The sequence below is a fragment of the Aythya fuligula genome, chromosome 4 (assembly GCF_009819795.1).
Source record: "Aythya fuligula isolate bAytFul2 chromosome 4, bAytFul2.pri, whole genome shotgun sequence".
Taxonomy (NCBI): Eukaryota; Metazoa; Chordata; class Aves; order Anseriformes; family Anatidae; genus Aythya; species Aythya fuligula.
In genome coordinates, this window is record NC_045562.1 from 49,643,053 (window position 1) to 49,659,950 (window position 16,898).

General features: G+C 40.6%; 1 protein-coding gene across 1 annotated transcript; it reads left to right on the forward strand.

Moving 5' to 3' along the window:
• The first annotated feature begins 7,945 nt into the window (after positions 1-7,945).
• OCIAD2 (OCIA domain containing 2) lies at positions 7,946-15,262 on the forward strand. Its single transcript, XM_032186332.1, has 6 exons — positions 7,946-8,005; positions 10,246-10,339; positions 11,178-11,231; positions 13,270-13,317; positions 14,030-14,126; positions 15,181-15,262. Exons 1-6 carry the CDS (start codon positions 7,946-7,948, stop codon positions 15,260-15,262), a joined length of 435 nt encoding a protein of 144 aa, XP_032042223.1.
• The last annotated feature ends 1,636 nt before the right edge of the window (positions 15,263-16,898 follow it).

A 16,898-nucleotide genomic window follows, 5' to 3' on the forward strand; every position in this document is an offset into this window, starting at 1 on the left:
GGCTTCGGCCCCTCCTCGCCCGGGAGCCGAGCGTCCGGATCGCCTCAGCGCGGCCGCCTCAGCCGGCACGAGGCTGGCGGGCACCGGGCGCCACAGCGACGCCTGCCGGAGTGCCCTCTCCTTCCCCTTCACCTTTCCCTCCCGTGCTGCTGAAGGAGAGCACTGACCCACACCACAGCCCCCAGGGTGGCTCTGAAGCTGGGCAAGCCCCAGCAGAGGTGCAGCTGGAGGTGCTCAGGGTGGCCCGGCATGTGCCGAGGTGGCGCCGTGGTGAGGGGATGGCAGGGTCAGCATGATGTGAGGAGATGTTCGCTTAAACCAGGAGTTCCTTCATAGAAGTCACGCTTTGCGAGTTAGAAAAGGACGGCCCAAATTTATTCTTCACTGCTCGGTGACAAGAAAGCGTGAGCAGATCTTGCCTCAGCACTGAAGGAACATTCACCCACCAGCAAGCACGAAAACAAGCAAAGGATTGCCATTCTCTGGGGAAAGCTGGAGGTGACTCACTTGCTGCTTGCATAAATACAAGGTTGATCACCCCTTAATACACTGGGGGTGTCAGTGGTGTCTCCCGATTAGCACTGTGCCCACCTGAATGAAATATCCCCAGACTAAGGGCTCCTGATAAGAAATACTGTCTGCAGAAATCATCTCAGCATTTAGCTTGCTGAGGTTTCTGGGTTGAGGCTGAAGCCACAGTAGTTGTCAGTTTTAGAAGAAACCCTCTGTTATACAAGCCTAGCCATGATCACTACAGCCAGCCTATGGCAAAAGGATTATATAAACAAAAGCTAATTTTTGTAATTTCATTTTTGGCATAAAACATAAATTTGTAACTATGAACTAAGAAGTGCTTTTGCTGTTGGAATACATTGCCTTCTTAAGTTCTATTAATCTTCATCCATTACCCTAGGAAGCTGCCAGCTGTATCTTATCATTTCTGTTAAACTGCCGTACCACTCTATATAAACCTTATGATAAGCATTTTCTTTGCTTTGCCTGTGAAATTCTAAATCCATAGGAGTAAATTTAAAAATAAACAAACAAACAAATAAATAAATAATGGTATTTTGATGGAAAAGTCAACTTCTCTAGGGCAGGAAGAGTGAGACTCAGGCTTAATGGTCCTCCTTCTCTTTTCTTCGAGATCCATGTCACTAAATGCTTCTTTCATTTTCTTTATTTGAGAAAATGTCACTTATGGCTGGTTTAGGATTATGCGAGTGATGACACCATTTCATCTGGCTGTGGCATGACGCCAATGGAACATGTAAGGTGAGATCAGAGTAAACACAGAACATGGCTGCTTCTGTAGCTGCACAGCACCAGTGTGCTGCTCACAGGACATCCTCAGCCAATAAATATTTGAAACAATTTTGCAAGGCTTTTTGTAATTATAGTATCTTGCTTCATGGTTCAGGAGTGGAGTTCCAGCAAAACTAGACACGTTTGGAATCATGAACCTGACGTGCTTATGTGGCTTCCATTAAACTCATAATTCAATGAAAATAATGCAATTCCTGGCAAAGTTAGCCATTGTATCCTGAGTAATCTCTCGATGAGATTCTTAGTAGCTACTACATTTGGCTTCAAACATAACAAAGTTACAATTCCAGTTCTCTTTGTAGAGCTGACAAACAAACAGATTTTTGAAGGGGGATTTTTGAAGTCTAATGTATTTTGAAATGAAAACAGATGTCTTAAATATAAGCTTTCAACACTTACAGGGTGTTTTGTTATGCATACATGCATAGGAGTTCTTTTTCACTATAGTTTTTATTCTTGGAGTGCTGAATGTGTAGCTGATAATAATAATAAAGCAATAGCATTCAATCTACACAGGAATAAAATTATGGCAAATGAGCAAATCTAAGATAGCATACTACAGTAAGAGTTTCTACTCACAGAAGAAGGAGCATCTGTATTCTGTAAGTGTTTAATATACTCTGAACATAAGGCAGACATAAAATCTTATCTGAATTTAACAGAACTCACAGCCCCATGATTAAATAGGTATTGACAGGGGTAAACCTTTCTAAAGGTAGTGATTGTAAAAGCCAGTGTTTTATTTGGGCTCAAACTGTAAAGCAAGAATATTTTGAAACCCAAAGTAAACACAGAATACTATAGAACTGTCAGACACCTGGGTGAAGTTGGCCTTGCATATTGTCTGATGAGGCATGGTTAAGAAGCAGAAGAAAGTGCCAGAGAAATAAAGGAAAACAGCATAAAAGTACAGGTTGAGGACTAAGAACTCTGTATCAGAAAAAAAACCGGTGTGGTTGAGTTTACAGTTAGGCACCTGCCACAGCTGCAGTGGAAGCACAAAGACTTGCAGGTCGTTTGGTGCCTGTTTACACAACAGCGTTAAGCTTCTTAATCATTACCTTTACCGCTGTTATGCAAATCTCCGTATGTATATTCATACTTAGAAACATTAGATAGACTGGGTTGTCATTTTCTCAAGGTTACAGTAAGTTGGCCACAACAAAATACCATTCATTTATTACACCTGTGCTGAAGCATAACCTCATCTCTAGTAAATTAGCCATAAAAACAGGACTAGTAAACACTGAGACTCATTAGAGACCTTTTTCAGTAAAATGTACCATGGGACATACACTAACATTGCTCCAGAGTCATTCCAGTACTGTACTCAGTAGAATGGGTTTTCATTCACTTTAGTATGTATTAGAAATGTCAAGTACAATCAAGTCTGATTATGGGATTTGAGCACTTTGAATCTGCTAGCATTGAATCTGCTAGCACTGCAGGACTTTGCTGTAGAAGAAGAAGTATGCATACAGCTGTACAGCTTTAGAGAAGGTAAAACCCTGTGGTCATTTCACTGCCTTCTGCGCTCTGAAAAGTGAAAATCCTAAACCTTGAATATCTGATAATTGTCAGCCATTCGTATCTATTAAAAGATAGGCCAGACTGAGTGTAAAATAGAAACAAGTATATCCAAGAGTCGGATAATAAGCCAGGGCTTAAAAATAATATTACAAGATTTCTTGTGCATAGTGAGGACAGGGTTTAATGTTTTACTCAGAAGTATGTTGACTGTTCCCTGCTGTGACTTTTGATGTCTTTTCATTCACCCTGAACTCCTATTTCCATTAGCAAGAGAACAATGCCCTACAGTGTAATTCTTATGTGGTTTTCCATGCTCTAAATGCTTTTATTACTGATACATTTTTTTTAACTACACTGTGCTTGCATTACTTCAGGTCTTTGTTTCTTGGGGATTTTTTTCAAGCAATTAACAGTCTTTGTGTTTTTTTAATAGACAAACAAACCATTTTTATCATGCTTTGTAATAGTTCCTCTTCTTTCCTCTGCTGTATGCGTATGCGGAGTGTTAATGTTAAATATGCACACTGGGAAAGCTTTGCCATTGGTGTATGTGATGAACTTCAGCATCCTGGCAAACCTGCATTGTTTTCTAAAAGGTTCTTCAGAGAAGCAGCCACGAATCCTGTACATCTTTGTTGAACTTAGCGATATGGTTTAGTGGAGGACTTGTTAGTGTTAGGTCAGAGGTTGGACTCGATGATCTTGAGGTCTCTTCCAACCTAGATGATTCTGTGATTCTTATCCCACTTTGTGAAGCTTCAGCTCCTTGACATCCTTGTAGTCTGACAATAGAAAATTCCACAGCCAAGCACTGAACTCATTATTGGTTATTTTTGATGCCTTTTTTATCTTGATAAAAAATAATAATAATAAAAAAAGAGGTGTTTTGTTTTGCTTTCCTAGGAGTGTCAAGGATCTCTCTTTTGTTTTGTGTTTATTAATCTGAAGCACCTGCATTTATTGGTTTCTATCTATCAAGTTCTGTCCTTTTTCATAGCTCTGGGGTACTTTCTGATAAATCTTAAGGAAAAATAGTGTTTGAGGGACATATTCAATTATGACATCCAATTCTGTCTTCCAAGTTAAAACTAAAAAGAATTCTAACCTGATTTTTAATCAGCACTTTTGCACAAGAAGGTACAATAACCCAAGCAAATACTATCCCCAGGAACAAGTATGTCCCACGAGGAAATTGTTCCACTGTTCTTTCATTTTATGACCAGCTTAAGCTGAACCAGCTAAGAAATAATTGTTTTCTAGGGTCTCAAGCCACACGGGATTTGCTTATTTAATGTTGTTTTTCACAATAGGATATAGGCAGTATCTTTTTTTTTTTGTGTGTGTGTGTGATTTAAAGGGTACCTCTTAGATCATAGGAGATGTAGGTTTTAACCTATAAGATTAGGATTTATAAGAGCTGTTTTAGGACATAACTCTTGCCAAATCCCCACACAAAGAGGACATTTTGCAGCAGCAATGCTCTGGCTTGGCTCGTAAGAGTGAGATAATACTCCGGGGAAAGGGGCTCCAAATAGCCAGGATTTCTGGAAGCTGAAAGCCTTTTCGGACCTAAGAAAGTAAACTGTGACTTACCTGTCATGTTTATTATGAAATATAGACACTGAGGTCATGCAAGAGAAGGCAGTGTAATGCTGATCTCATGAGCTATTAATTTCACGATAAGCACTGAAGCGCTGTGTCGTCATTTAGGCTACTCTACTGAAAACGACTGCCTCGCTGTAAAATAAAGAAACAGGACAGGCTTTATTAAAGTGCAAAATAACAATCTATCGACTTGCTTAATCACAGCGTTCAAACCAAAGCGGATAAGCAACGCTGGGCGACCTGAAATGGCCGAGGGGGGGGAACCTGTCGCATCCCCTGCAACGAGGGCCCGGCCGCGGCCAGAAGATGGCGGTGGAGGCCGGGCTGCGGGATGGGGCCTGGCAGGGAAGGGAAGGGAAGGGAAGGGAAGGGAAGGGAAGGGAAGGGAAGGGAAGGGAAGGGAAGGGAAGGGAAGGGAAGGGAAGGGAAGGGAAGGGAAGGGAAGGGAAGGGGAAGGGAAGGGGAAGGGAAGGGGAAGGGAAGGGAAGGGAAGGGAAGGGAAGGGAAGGGAAGGGAAGGGAAGGGAAGGGAAGGGAAGGGAAGGGAAGGGAAGGGAAGGGAAGGGAAGGGAAGGGAAGGGAAGGGAAGGGAAGGGAAGGGAAGGGAAGGGAAGGGAAGGGAAGGGAAGGGAAGGGAAGGGAAGGGAAGGGAAGGGAAGGGAAGGGAGAGTTTTGCCAGTGCTTCTCCTTCTTAACAACTTCTCAACATCTGCTCTGTTGGCTCTCCTTCAACAAGAAGGCCTGGGTTTAAAATAAAGTACTGTTGAGAGGATAGATGTGAGACATCACACTGCTTTTCCTCCTTTTCCTTCCCCTTTTTCCTTGCGGTGGACGCTCAGTCCTAAAAGGGGTCTCCGAGGTGGTAGCTAGGTGTCACAGAGATTGCTGTACTTCAGTGGCACCTGCCCCAGGGGAACGCTTGATATCTCTACTATAGATCAAAGTCAACCTCATGGAGCAGTTAACGTGCAATTTCTGCTTCCCACCTTCTTCCTTGGGTTCTTCCTTTCTTTTCAACCTTAGAAATTGCGCGGCCACAATTCCTATCTGGAAGGAGACTTACTGAAAACAAAGGAGATGAAGCTGGCAACTCCCACAACCTGAACCAGAAGAACTCGGCTACCTTCTTGCATGCGGATTCTTTATCCACCAGTTAGAAGAATCAAAATTGAGGGATCTTTCAGGAGTCTTTTAGTACCCTTTTCATCTGTAAATTAATAAATGATCCAGAACATTTCTCATAAAACAGGAAAACATTTTTTGAATACTGGATCCTTACAAACCACATTGATTGATTTATGTGTTATATAGGCATTTAAGTTAAATAAAAAGTGCATAGTTGGGGATTTCTTCCCAAGGCAGTTAAGAACATATACAGTTCATTCATACCTTAGCAATTGCATGGTTAGGTTGAGAAAACGGCAATGATGTTACAGTAAAAATGAGCAAAAAACTTATGTTTGTTCAACAGCTCAATGCAAATAAAGTTATTTTGGAGAATGGTGGTTGTCTTTCCAAGACACTTAGAAGTGGTCCAAAGTACTGGACCACTTCTAAGTTCCTCCGGTAGGAGGCAGCATGTGTGCTGAGTACTAGTATCAGTAGTTGAGTTTAACCATGTTTTGATGACCTGGACTCCCTCCTTTTGCCACATTCTTGCCATTACAGCTTTCAGCTTTCCTCCCAAGTGGGAGAGGTACCAGGAAGCTGCTTAAAAGGCTACCTATCTGGGGGATTCTTCATTATGTTGGAGAGGAAGCGTCGCTTAATAACTTATAATTCTGGAGCAATGTATTCTGAAGAAAATGTAAGAGGTTAATGGCAGGCTACAAGCTATTCAGTGTTCAAAAGATATTTAAGTAATGCCCTCAGCGATATCCTTTAACTTTTGGTTAGCCCTGAAATGGACAGGCAGTTGGACTTGATGAACTTTGTAGGTCTCTTCCAACTGAACTCTTCTAATATTTTTTGTATTATTTATTACTTATTATATATTATTTAATCTCAGCATTTTTGTCTTTATGAGGAAGTTGCACTTATATCAGTTGCAGCAGTTAGAAACCTCATCAGTCATTAGTATTTTCCAGTCAAGCTTTTTATGCAACCGTCTGCACAGATAGGCTTCTTGAGCAGATAAGCATATGAAAATGTCGTGCCTTTGATTGACGTAAATCACTTTAAAGTTTTAGGCATTTTTTGCGTCTTTGATCTCCTTTTTTACATTGAGTGACAAGAGACTGACACAAAATTAAATTGCTTTTAGTCAGGGTGAGGCAGACAGTGAAGGGCTGGTGGTTTTCCCAACATTATGTGGATTTTCAAACTTAATTTTTTTCATACACAAGGGTCGTTGCCATTTTTTGAGAGTGGCTGAGAATAAAGCAAAGCTGAGCAGTGAAAGAAGTCACTGGTTTTGCAGATTTGCATGAGTACAAGGCTTAAATGAGACTTTTTACCAAGGTGAGAGAAGGTCACGTTGCTTCTGCTTCATCGCTTAAAAAAGCATTGCTGTCTGAAAGTCCGATGTGCGTGAAGCAGACACTACATGAACTTTACAGCTGTGTAACTGACCCAAAAATAAGCACAGGAAATGGTTTATGCAGTAATATTTTGAATGCCAAAAACCATTCAGGTTATTAAATTGTTGCATATGCTTCCTATTTAACTCTGTCCTTCCTGGCCACTTCAGCCTTGCTCAGTGCCACAATCCCAAAAAGGTACTTTCTGAAAAGCAGCCATGCTGTCTCTGATGATGAAGAAAGTGACAGACCATGTAGGAGGAAGCTAGGTTAAAAACTGCAGTTTTGATGTTTGAATTACTCTAGAAATAAATGGGATTCCTTCTTGCTTTTCCCTAGTAGCATAAATTTAAGACATGGAAGATGGCTTCTATTTGTTCTTCTTATTTATTTACTTTTTCAAATTTTCATCTGCAAACGGATTGTGTTTGTTGGAAATTCAGGTGTGGTTTGTGTTAGGCTTGCATCACAGGTGTGTGGAATCAAAAGTTCACATCAGGAGTAGGGGTAGAACCAGTACAGGGATTTCTGACAGCACATTAAAGATGCTAAATCTTTGACCTACAATACAATCAACATTAGAAAGGTTTTGGCGGACTTACTCACATTTGTTCTCATTTCTTTATGATTGAGATTGCTGTGCTATGTGATGTTTTAGCATATGATTGTACTTAATAACTTTCCTGTCTGAATTCAGCTACCTGTAACTTTATATTGCTAATATACTGTTACTGTGCTGTAAACTACACATAACTGGGTGACTGGATGCAATCTGCTGTGAGAAAATAGAGTTGTATTCCTTTTAACTTGGACATTACTGTCGCTAGGTAAACACTGAATTTGTGCTGTTAATATGATACTTTGGCTTCTGATCTTTGTACCTAGGAGAAAGAGAGGTAGCCAGGTATAAAATACATCATTTCTGCTGACTAAGGTTAGCAGCAAAGGACAAGAAGGAGAAAGACGATGTCTGCCGAAACACCCAAAGAGGAAAACCAGACACCTCCACCTGTGCAAGTTGGATGGGTAAGCTGTTTCCTCCCTTTTCTTCTTGATGCTATTGCTAGGGAATAAGTGGGAGTTTGCTTTGTTCGTTCTCACTGAAGAGAGAAACAGAGATCCTTTACCTTAAGCGTGTAGATGAAGAGAAGAAAGGGCTATGTGTGCTAACTTCTTATTCACCGGTCAGAAGACAAGGCATTTTTGAGTCTTAAGCCCCTGGTAGTGGTCTCATCATTTATGCTACATGAATTACATCAGTTACAAACTGTCAGAGCCTTGGTGTCTGAGTATTCATTCAGTATAATCTGTCCCCGTGTCGAGGTGTGTGTGTGTGTATGTGTGTGTATGTGTATATTCAGAGCATGAACCTGCCCTAGTGCTTTACGGAAGCTGAGAGATTCCCTCAGCTGGAGAAGTCAGCTACCCATGGGGGGTCAGACTTTACCATAAGCATGTAGTGGGGATTCCTTTTTCCCAAAATGAATTTAAAAGTGCTGTGACCTTGCGGGTAATCAGTTGCCGTCAGAGAGCAGCAGAAGTGGGCTGCTCTGTGAGGAAAGGTGACCTGGGAGACCCAAGTGGCAGCAAGGCAGGCAGGGGTTGCGACCTCATGTGCAAGGAGTACAATCCCACAGTACCCAAAAAAGAGGAGCACGGTAGATCCAGTGATATTAACCAGGGTCAGACAACACTGATTGATTGCTGGGCAAGTCCGTAGGAATAAGGCAGGTGTGAGGGTAAAGCAGGAGGTCAAGTTAGCAAGGCAAGGTAAGATCCTCATGGCAAACAGCCAGGTAGAGGCATACCTACAGCACAGTTACAGCAAGGGCGTGACCTTAAATTCCGTTCCTGAGGCAAGAGGCGGAGACCTGGGGCACAGCTTCTTGCAGCTCTTTTCTCCCAGTTTACCTGTTTTCGCAGAAATCTAATTCAGTGCTGTACAACCAAGCCATATGAGAGCTGACTTTGAGCCCCAAGTAATACCCTGGCAGGGTGTGTATTGGGGCAGAAAGGTTGCAAAGCCTGTTGCTGATCTCAAGGCTCTGGCACTCATTACCTTATCTTTCACTTAGCCTGTTTGGATTTTATTGTATTTGCTGTGACCTTTCTGCGAAATCAGTTTGAAGTCAGTGCTCTGGGGTTTATGCAAGCAGCACTGCTGTTAACTTCAGTGGGAGCAGTGCTTGAAAAAGGATAAAGATTATTAATTAGCTAAAATGTGAAATGGGTGGCTGCAGCTAATAAATGCATTTTCTTGTTATGTTTACAAAATTATGGGCCAGTTGGGCATAAAATGAGTCAGTGTCCTGTAGTAGCCCAATGTGCTCTTTTTCCCAAGATACCACTTTTTCTTTGAAATGTAAGTTTTTGCTTTCAATAATAGGTACATTTGTAGGTGGTGCGGTCTTACAGAAAAATGCTAACATTGCAGCTAATTTTACCTGGTAATGGCTACAGAGATTCTGGAACAAGAATTTGGGAGTAAGGACTGTCCTGTATATTTCAGATGTCCAGTAATGATACCATAAGTGCTAACAGTGATAACCAAGTCATCTCTTAAAGAAAGAAAAATAATCTACTGATAATCACATCTCAATACTCAGGACAGCAGAATGAAAGAGAGAATACTGACACTTTTTCTTCAATTAGAATAAAAAGGGGGAAAAGAGCCATCCATCAAACTAAAACCAAACCTGTTGGCAAGCTAATTATTACAAAGGTGGAGCCGGTATAATTGACTTCAGTTAATGTCAAAAATATGTTTAATCTGCTCAGAAAGAAAGTCAGGCTAGTCAGGGGAATCTGACAGAGCTCATGCTGATCCTGTTCTGAATACCTGCAAAATCTACTCTTGCTGAACTTGAGCTGACTTCAGAACTGGGCAGAATTTCGTTTTTAGAAACTACCACACTGACTTTACTTCCTGTAAGCTCTTTCTCAGAAAGCTGTTTTAGCTCATGAGAATAAAATGGCCAACAGAAATAAAGCAACATACTTCTGGGGTAAGTAGCAACTGAGCTATTTTGGGAAAGTGTAGGTCAACAGGATGAGCAGTTTTAACCTGTGTAGTTCTTTCTGTGACTGTATCAGGTTGTAAAGCATTAAATCACACTGCTATCAACAAAACAAGGAGTTTCGCTTGTTTGGATGGTTCTTGCATGGTATTTTATTCACATGTTAAATTATTTGTCTTTTTTAATGGATTTATTTTTTTCTTCCCATGAGGTTAAATTCAGTAAGCTAACTCTGCTTTATCCTTTCAGCCAATGTTCTATTGTCCCAGCTCACAAGTTCACAGTGATGGAGAGATTGCAAAAATCCACAAAGAATGCAAAAAGGAAAGTTTCTGGTACAGAGGTGAGTGATCTGAGCTTTTTCTTAACACAACAGTAACGATTTCTTGATTTAGCTGCAAAACTGCCTGCAAAATGCCATGACACTTGTTGCAGTACATTGTTTTTAAAATTGAATATTACTGGGGGCTAACTCTGCCACTGTAGTCTAAGCTGAGGAATACTTCAGTATAAAATTATTAGATTATTTGTGTAATAATTGTAGGTAAAGGTGGCTGAATTAAACTCTTTTTTAATATGAACTTTAACAATCATAGAAGTGGCATTATTCATAAAGTCAGTAATTAAAACAATAGGATTTTTTAACTTTTTTTGCGTATTTATGTGTGCATTTGAATGAAAGGGAGGCATGGCTAGGTGGCTTGGGCTTGTGAAATTCTTTAGTGCTAGGACATCTAAAAGATTAATATTTGGAGTTTTAGTGCCTTTTAAGCTCACCACGTCGGTTTGTATCTAGATTATACATTTTTTTAAGAAGGTTGAAATGTATTTCAGCATTTAACTGGAGCTGCTGTCATTACTTGTGTTGCCATATGGAGTTACTAAGATTACAGAAGCTAATATTTAGTACATACGTGTAATGTGTTAGCTCCAGATGTCACAGCATGCCTAAGGTCTGGCAATGTGTGAGCGCATCCTTGCTTTGAAGAGCTAGTAATCTGAACAAGCAGGAGCTGTAGGGAATTAAGATAGTACAGTGTGTAAGTTTTTAGAAAATAAGTAATGTATTCAACGTTATAATCATATAAAACATGGATTTAACATATTAAAGTTATATATTTAGCAAATAAGTAACAATTTTTGGCTAATCCCAGATACGTTCCTTCTTTCTATTTTTACAGCTCTTCCTTTGTCTCTTGGGAGCATGCTTGTCACCCAGGGACTAGTCTCAAAAGGTAAGTAGAAAAAAATACACGATGGGCCTAAGTTATGAAGTTGAGACTCTGGAATTCCAACTGAAATACAAATTTCCCCAGTGCCTGCTGTTTTTCAAGATCAATATTCTTCTCACTCATCATGGTTGTTATAATGATTTGTTCATTGTGTATGCATTGCCGCATTCATTCTTTTGAAAGAACATGAACTGAAAAGAGAGTTCATGAATTAAAAGACTGGCGGCTAGATTCTGTCACCATGATCACGTGTACTCGGGTAGAGGCTTCTCTGGGGCTGCTTGTGGGGCAGGGGATTGTACAACCTGAGCAGGGGCATCCGAATCTGGTGCTGTAACTCTGTTTGAATAATGCTGGCAGTCATTTTACAGTGACCACACAGCCATATGAATACAGCTTTGGTGCAAAGGGACGAGGAATGCTGCCAAAGCGAGGAGACAGAGGGATCTTTATAGGGGTGCCCTGCAATCTGCAGGCCAACACAAAAGAAAATTGTATTCTGTTTATGTGGTGAGTGAGCCTGCTTCTACACATTGCACCTTGAGTTCCCCTTCTGGGGATCAGGACTAATAACAAGATCAAGGATAGTGTTTCGGGTGAAGGGCATCCACCCTGAAGACTGCTTTGATGAGCATATCCCACAGGAGAAAATAAGTTGGTCCTTCAGCCTGTGTCGGCAGCTGGTTACAGCTACAGCAGATGGGAGGAGAGAGAAATCACAGGGGCTGAAGGAAGGAGACAAGAATGCAGGGGCTCCAAGGGACAGGTGGAGGAGCAAATGGAGGAGGTGGAAATGGCTCAGCCTTTTCTCACTGTGTGTGGCTGCAAGTCCCTTGCTTTTATCCAGCCACTATGGCCATGCTTCCTGCCTCAACTCACTCAATTCTAAACTGAGACGGTCAAGAGGACCAGAGTGGGGAACCTGAGAGCTGTGCTAGACCACAAGGGGCTAACACGGATTGCCTGAGGCATCCTTGACCTGTGAGCTTGTAGGCAGACGGGGAGGGAAAGGGCAAGGGTAAGTGTGTGAGGGAAGGCAAGGGATTGCATACATGTTGCTGAAAAGGGTGAGCAGTGATGGGAAGGGTGCAGAGTGGTCACAGTAGCTGGCATGCTCTGGCACTGGATCATCTTTGTAGTTTTTCTCCATTGTATCTGGACATTTCCAGGCTCATTCCAGGCTGAATGCTCCTCTGTATAATTGCTGCTCTCAGACGACTGCAGCACATTGACTCTAGAAGAAGCTAGAGCTTCCTTCAGAGCCTCATTAACACTGTCTGAATGTATGTAGCAGCAAACCCTGTGCTTACTTCCCTTCTCCTTGCCATGGCAATCTTGCTGCGTGGAGCTCCCATCCACAGCATGGTGCTCCCGTGCCAGGCACACGCTGTCAGAGGCATACTGGCTCCAGTTCCTGGTGCTAAATGGGGAGAGCTGGATTTTGGTGGGAAAACCTAAAAACAATCTTTTAGTCTTATTACTTGTTCATCACACTGTATTCTCTTAAAGGCCAGTTTGTTAGTAGGATCTCTCCCCTCCAGAGGAGGCAGATAGGTATCTGTGGTACAGTTCACCCTAATCTGATCAATACCATCAGGAGACAATCGCAGAGGAGTTTGGGACTGCTCCTCTCAGCACAAGGAGCAGGACCCTAAGTAAGAGACCTGAGATCACTATTAAATATAAGGTTGGTTTGTGCTGAAACATGAGCCATCATCTCCTCCCGCAGTGCTGCAGGTGTCGCCATTGGGAGCCATGCCGCTTTCATATCGATTCACACTCCAAACCACTGCCTGAAATGAGTCCTGCAAATTCCAGATATGTTTTTCCTCCTGTGATTTAGGACTGCACCAAAACAGACGCACTAAGAAATAGTGGAATGCAAAATGTCCTGGTGTTCCTAAATCTAAGTGGATTTTATATTGTTTTGTACATTCTTCACCTTCAGAACTCAAAAAGTGTGTATGAAAAGTACCATCTTTGATTTTGAATGCTGGTGAATTTCTCAATTGAATAAGCATTCTATTTTCTTTTATTATAGGCATTTTGTCAGCAAACCCAAAACTTGGAGCATTACCTAAGATGGCAAGTAAGTTGGACCTAATTCTACAATAAAGTAAAGATTATTTACAGGCAATGTGCAGAGCCCAGATGTATCTCTCTGAATCTCTTCTCAAACTCTTCCTTTTTGGAAATTATGAGGCCAGAGTGATTTGGGAAACCAGAATTCTCTTGAGTTTAAAAATAAATATATATGAAATAAATATATATGAAATAAGATTTTTATAATGAAAATATACTCAGTGTTAGCTTATATTTACTATCCTCTCAATTTGGTAAAAACTCACAGCACCTTTGTTTTATAAATAAATAATCACCCGTGCTTAGCAGATCACATAGTTTACAATATCAAGGAACAACTGTACTCTGCTATAGAATATAGTATGTTCCTTTCCATATGTTCATTTGATATATCCTGTCTAGTTTATGACTGTGTTGACAAAAGAAAAAAAAGCACAGAGACTGTACAAGACAGTAATGTGACTTTTAAATGGCAAGAAATGGAGCTGATTGCTTTTACAGTGGAAGTTCAATGGAAAATTGAGGATGTTGAAGTAATATTCTTATTCTAAAAATAATATCCTATTATTTTGAAATAATCCCTGTATAACTTTATGTATGCTTGTAACATTCCTTGGAGAAAACATGCTACATACACTTCATCATAGGATTAAACTGTAGCTACTTGTGGACTCTTGATGTAAACTCGTGCATTAATGTTTTGTTATCTGCTTTTGTAGTTGCTGGTGTCTTAGGCTATGGCATAGGAAAGATGTCATACATAGGAGAATGCCAAAAAAAGTTCCAGAAAAGTGGTTATGGTCCGAAAAAGAAAAGGTTTGTATTTATTTAAATCATTATTCCTAGATCAAAATAGTCTAAAAATAGTAAAGATGATGCAGCAAAACTATGAATGTAAATGCTGTGGTCAGGTCATGAGGTGTTACTTCTCTTATGTTCTTAGACTACATGTGACAGTATTAGGAGCTACTAAATATTCTTTGGAAAATGCAAATTACACTTAATGTAATATCTGTTACTAGGAGAACCTTGATTTAGATCAAATTATTGTACTTCTGGTGATGGTACAACAGTTAGCAGTTCTCTTTTCACTTAACATTGTTCCTTACAAAGTGTCACACAATCTTCTATGATATCACCTGGGCCTTTGAGTCCTCCTTGGTACCATACATGAGGCCAACTATTCTGCAGATTATTTTCTTTTTACACTATTCTCATACTTTAACAACAATTTCAACCTTAACACACATTTCAACTTCCTTTGCTTTGTCTGAGCGTACACTGTCATGTCAAATCACAAAGAGCACTGACTGCAAAGGCATTTTTTCCTCCTTGCAACCCTGTGTCCTAGATGTCAATGCTTGCCACCTGTCAGCTCCATGCTTTAGTCATTGTTTTCTAAACTCGATGTGAAATACTCTTTCCTGTCAAATCGCACTTTGACTTTCCTTCTAACCTCCTCCTTCAGCTGCCAGTACTACTTTTCATTCCCAGTATGGTTTCTCATATGCATCTTTCACACATAAAACACACTTCCAAAACTCCTTGTCATTCCTCTATAACAAAACCTTTGCTCCTAGCTCTGGTTGGTTACTATTGCTAGGTGCATGACAAGGACCATCTTTTCCTGCTTAGACATTCCTGTTATATTTTGGCGATTGCAGGAAGTGGTAGTTAAGAATAATAGTTAATGGGGTGGCACTGGTAGATACATGTAGATGTAATCTTCTGTTTATGTGAATTAAATTACAACAAGTGGAGAACACAGGCAAGCTTACTTCTTCAAGAACATTTGTCAGTACGCTATATGGTTGTATTAGAAGAAATCCAGCCAAATTCTTGAGTGCTTTATTTGCTTTCTATATTATAGGCATTGTCATCATGTTTGCAAAGAATGTGAAGCAAAACTGAAATCAAAGGAGAAAGAAGGCTCAATTCCTTCAGGATCTTAGTCCCAGGTAGGCATCCTTGACATTTAAAATAAGTTTTCGTTTTATTTTCCATGCTGAGTTTATTCTTCATGCTGTGCATTATCCAAGGAAATATTATCTAGCCATGGTTAGATTTTTTTTTCTACTTACATAGATATTTTTTTTGCTTTACATACCTTTCATGTTAATTTTAAACACCTAATTTCTGAAGAATTTCTAATTTTTCTGTAACTATTTTAATAAGAGTACTGTGTATTTACCTAATTGGAATTCATTTTTATTGGCTATTTGTATGAAAACAAATGTAACTCCTTTCTATTTCTAACTTTTTAACTTAAGAATCAAATAATTATGGCTAATGTTGGTATTTTAAAATACATTGAGATACTGAGATACTTCTAAAAGCAGACATGTTTGTGGGTGGATTTATTTTTTATTATTTTTTTTTATTTCCCCCCCCTGCATCCAGTACTATGGTTTTGTCAGAGCCTTAGTGAGGGCACTACAAAAGCAGTGCTGTCCTGGGAGGACATGGGGGTGAGAAATGAAAGAACAACCACTCGGCGTGGTGGGGGAGATGACCCATGTGATATTTTCTCCCCAGAAAGGGGAAAGGCCCCTTGGAGAAAAAGGAGGGATTACAGGCTGGAAAGCAGGAGAGTGTTTAAATGCACTTTCACTCTTTGTCTATGAAAAACAGGCGTGCAGCTGGGCTTTCTAAAAGCATTTTCACACATTCTGCTTGTGGTAATCTGGCCTACATTTCTCACAGGCAGGAGAATGTGTGAAAGTGTTTGCAAATAGCTTGGCTGCAGGGAAGAGAGGGAACAGAGGGCCTGTTTGAAATCCTGCCATGTGAGTTTCTTACGGCTCTAAGTGTAGCTCGGAACAGAAGTCTGATGTGGAAGTGATTGGATTAAGTCTCTTTGGCCTGTATTACATCGGAATTTAGACAAGGATGTCAATAATGGTCCCTTTCTTGCTCTGAAGTAAACTGCTGCAGACAGTCCTTAAGGAGTATCCTCGCAGAACCTGCTTACCTGCCCAGAAGCAGAGATTTTAAAGGGTGTTTCAACAGCAAGAGTTGTTACAAAGGAAGCTGTTAGAATAAATTCCCTATTTTCATCAACCTTGCCACTGCTTGAGTGTTTTATGTCAAGAGCTGCAAGGGTTCAGCAACTGTCAGAAAAGACACTTCGGCTCAGGCTCACCTCATAGGATTGCTGCCAAATCAGGCAGAGCATCTCTTGTGGAGATCATGGAGCCATGTGGCCAGCCAGATTGGCTTCCTGCTTTAGCTAAAAATCAAGTCCTTGAGGAAAGGGAGGAAAAAAAAAAAAAAAAAAAAAAAGAAAAGAAAAACACAAAGCCAGAAAACCTTTCTGAAGGGTGACTTGCTAGTACCAGCACAAAGGGAGAGAGCCAGACATAGCTAACTGTGATGGAATGACACCCAAAATCCACTAGCAGTCATGAGTTTCTTTATGCCCTTGCACTGTGCTGATTTTAAGTGCCTTTGCAGATTTTCTCTCAAGTTAATATTTCCTTACGTAGGCCAATATTCTCACCCATTTAAAATAAAGGCCCCAAAGCATATTCAGTTGAGGATGAACATTTACTACCTGAGTATTGAATTAAGCATTGATGGCTACGGTGG

Excerpts from the sequence above, each read along its gene's own strand:
- OCIAD2 (XM_032186332.1), top strand. The coding sequence starts at position 7,946 with ATGTCTGCCGAAACACCCAAAGAGGAAAACCAGACACCTCCACCTGTG. Across the intron at positions 10,340-11,177 it reads GGAAAGTTTCTGGTACAGAG|CTCTTCCTTTGTCTCTTGGG; the intron begins GTGAGTGATCTG and ends CTATTTTTACAG. Across the intron at positions 11,232-13,269 it reads CCAGGGACTAGTCTCAAAAG|GCATTTTGTCAGCAAACCCA; the intron begins GTAAGTAGAAAA and ends CTTTTATTATAG.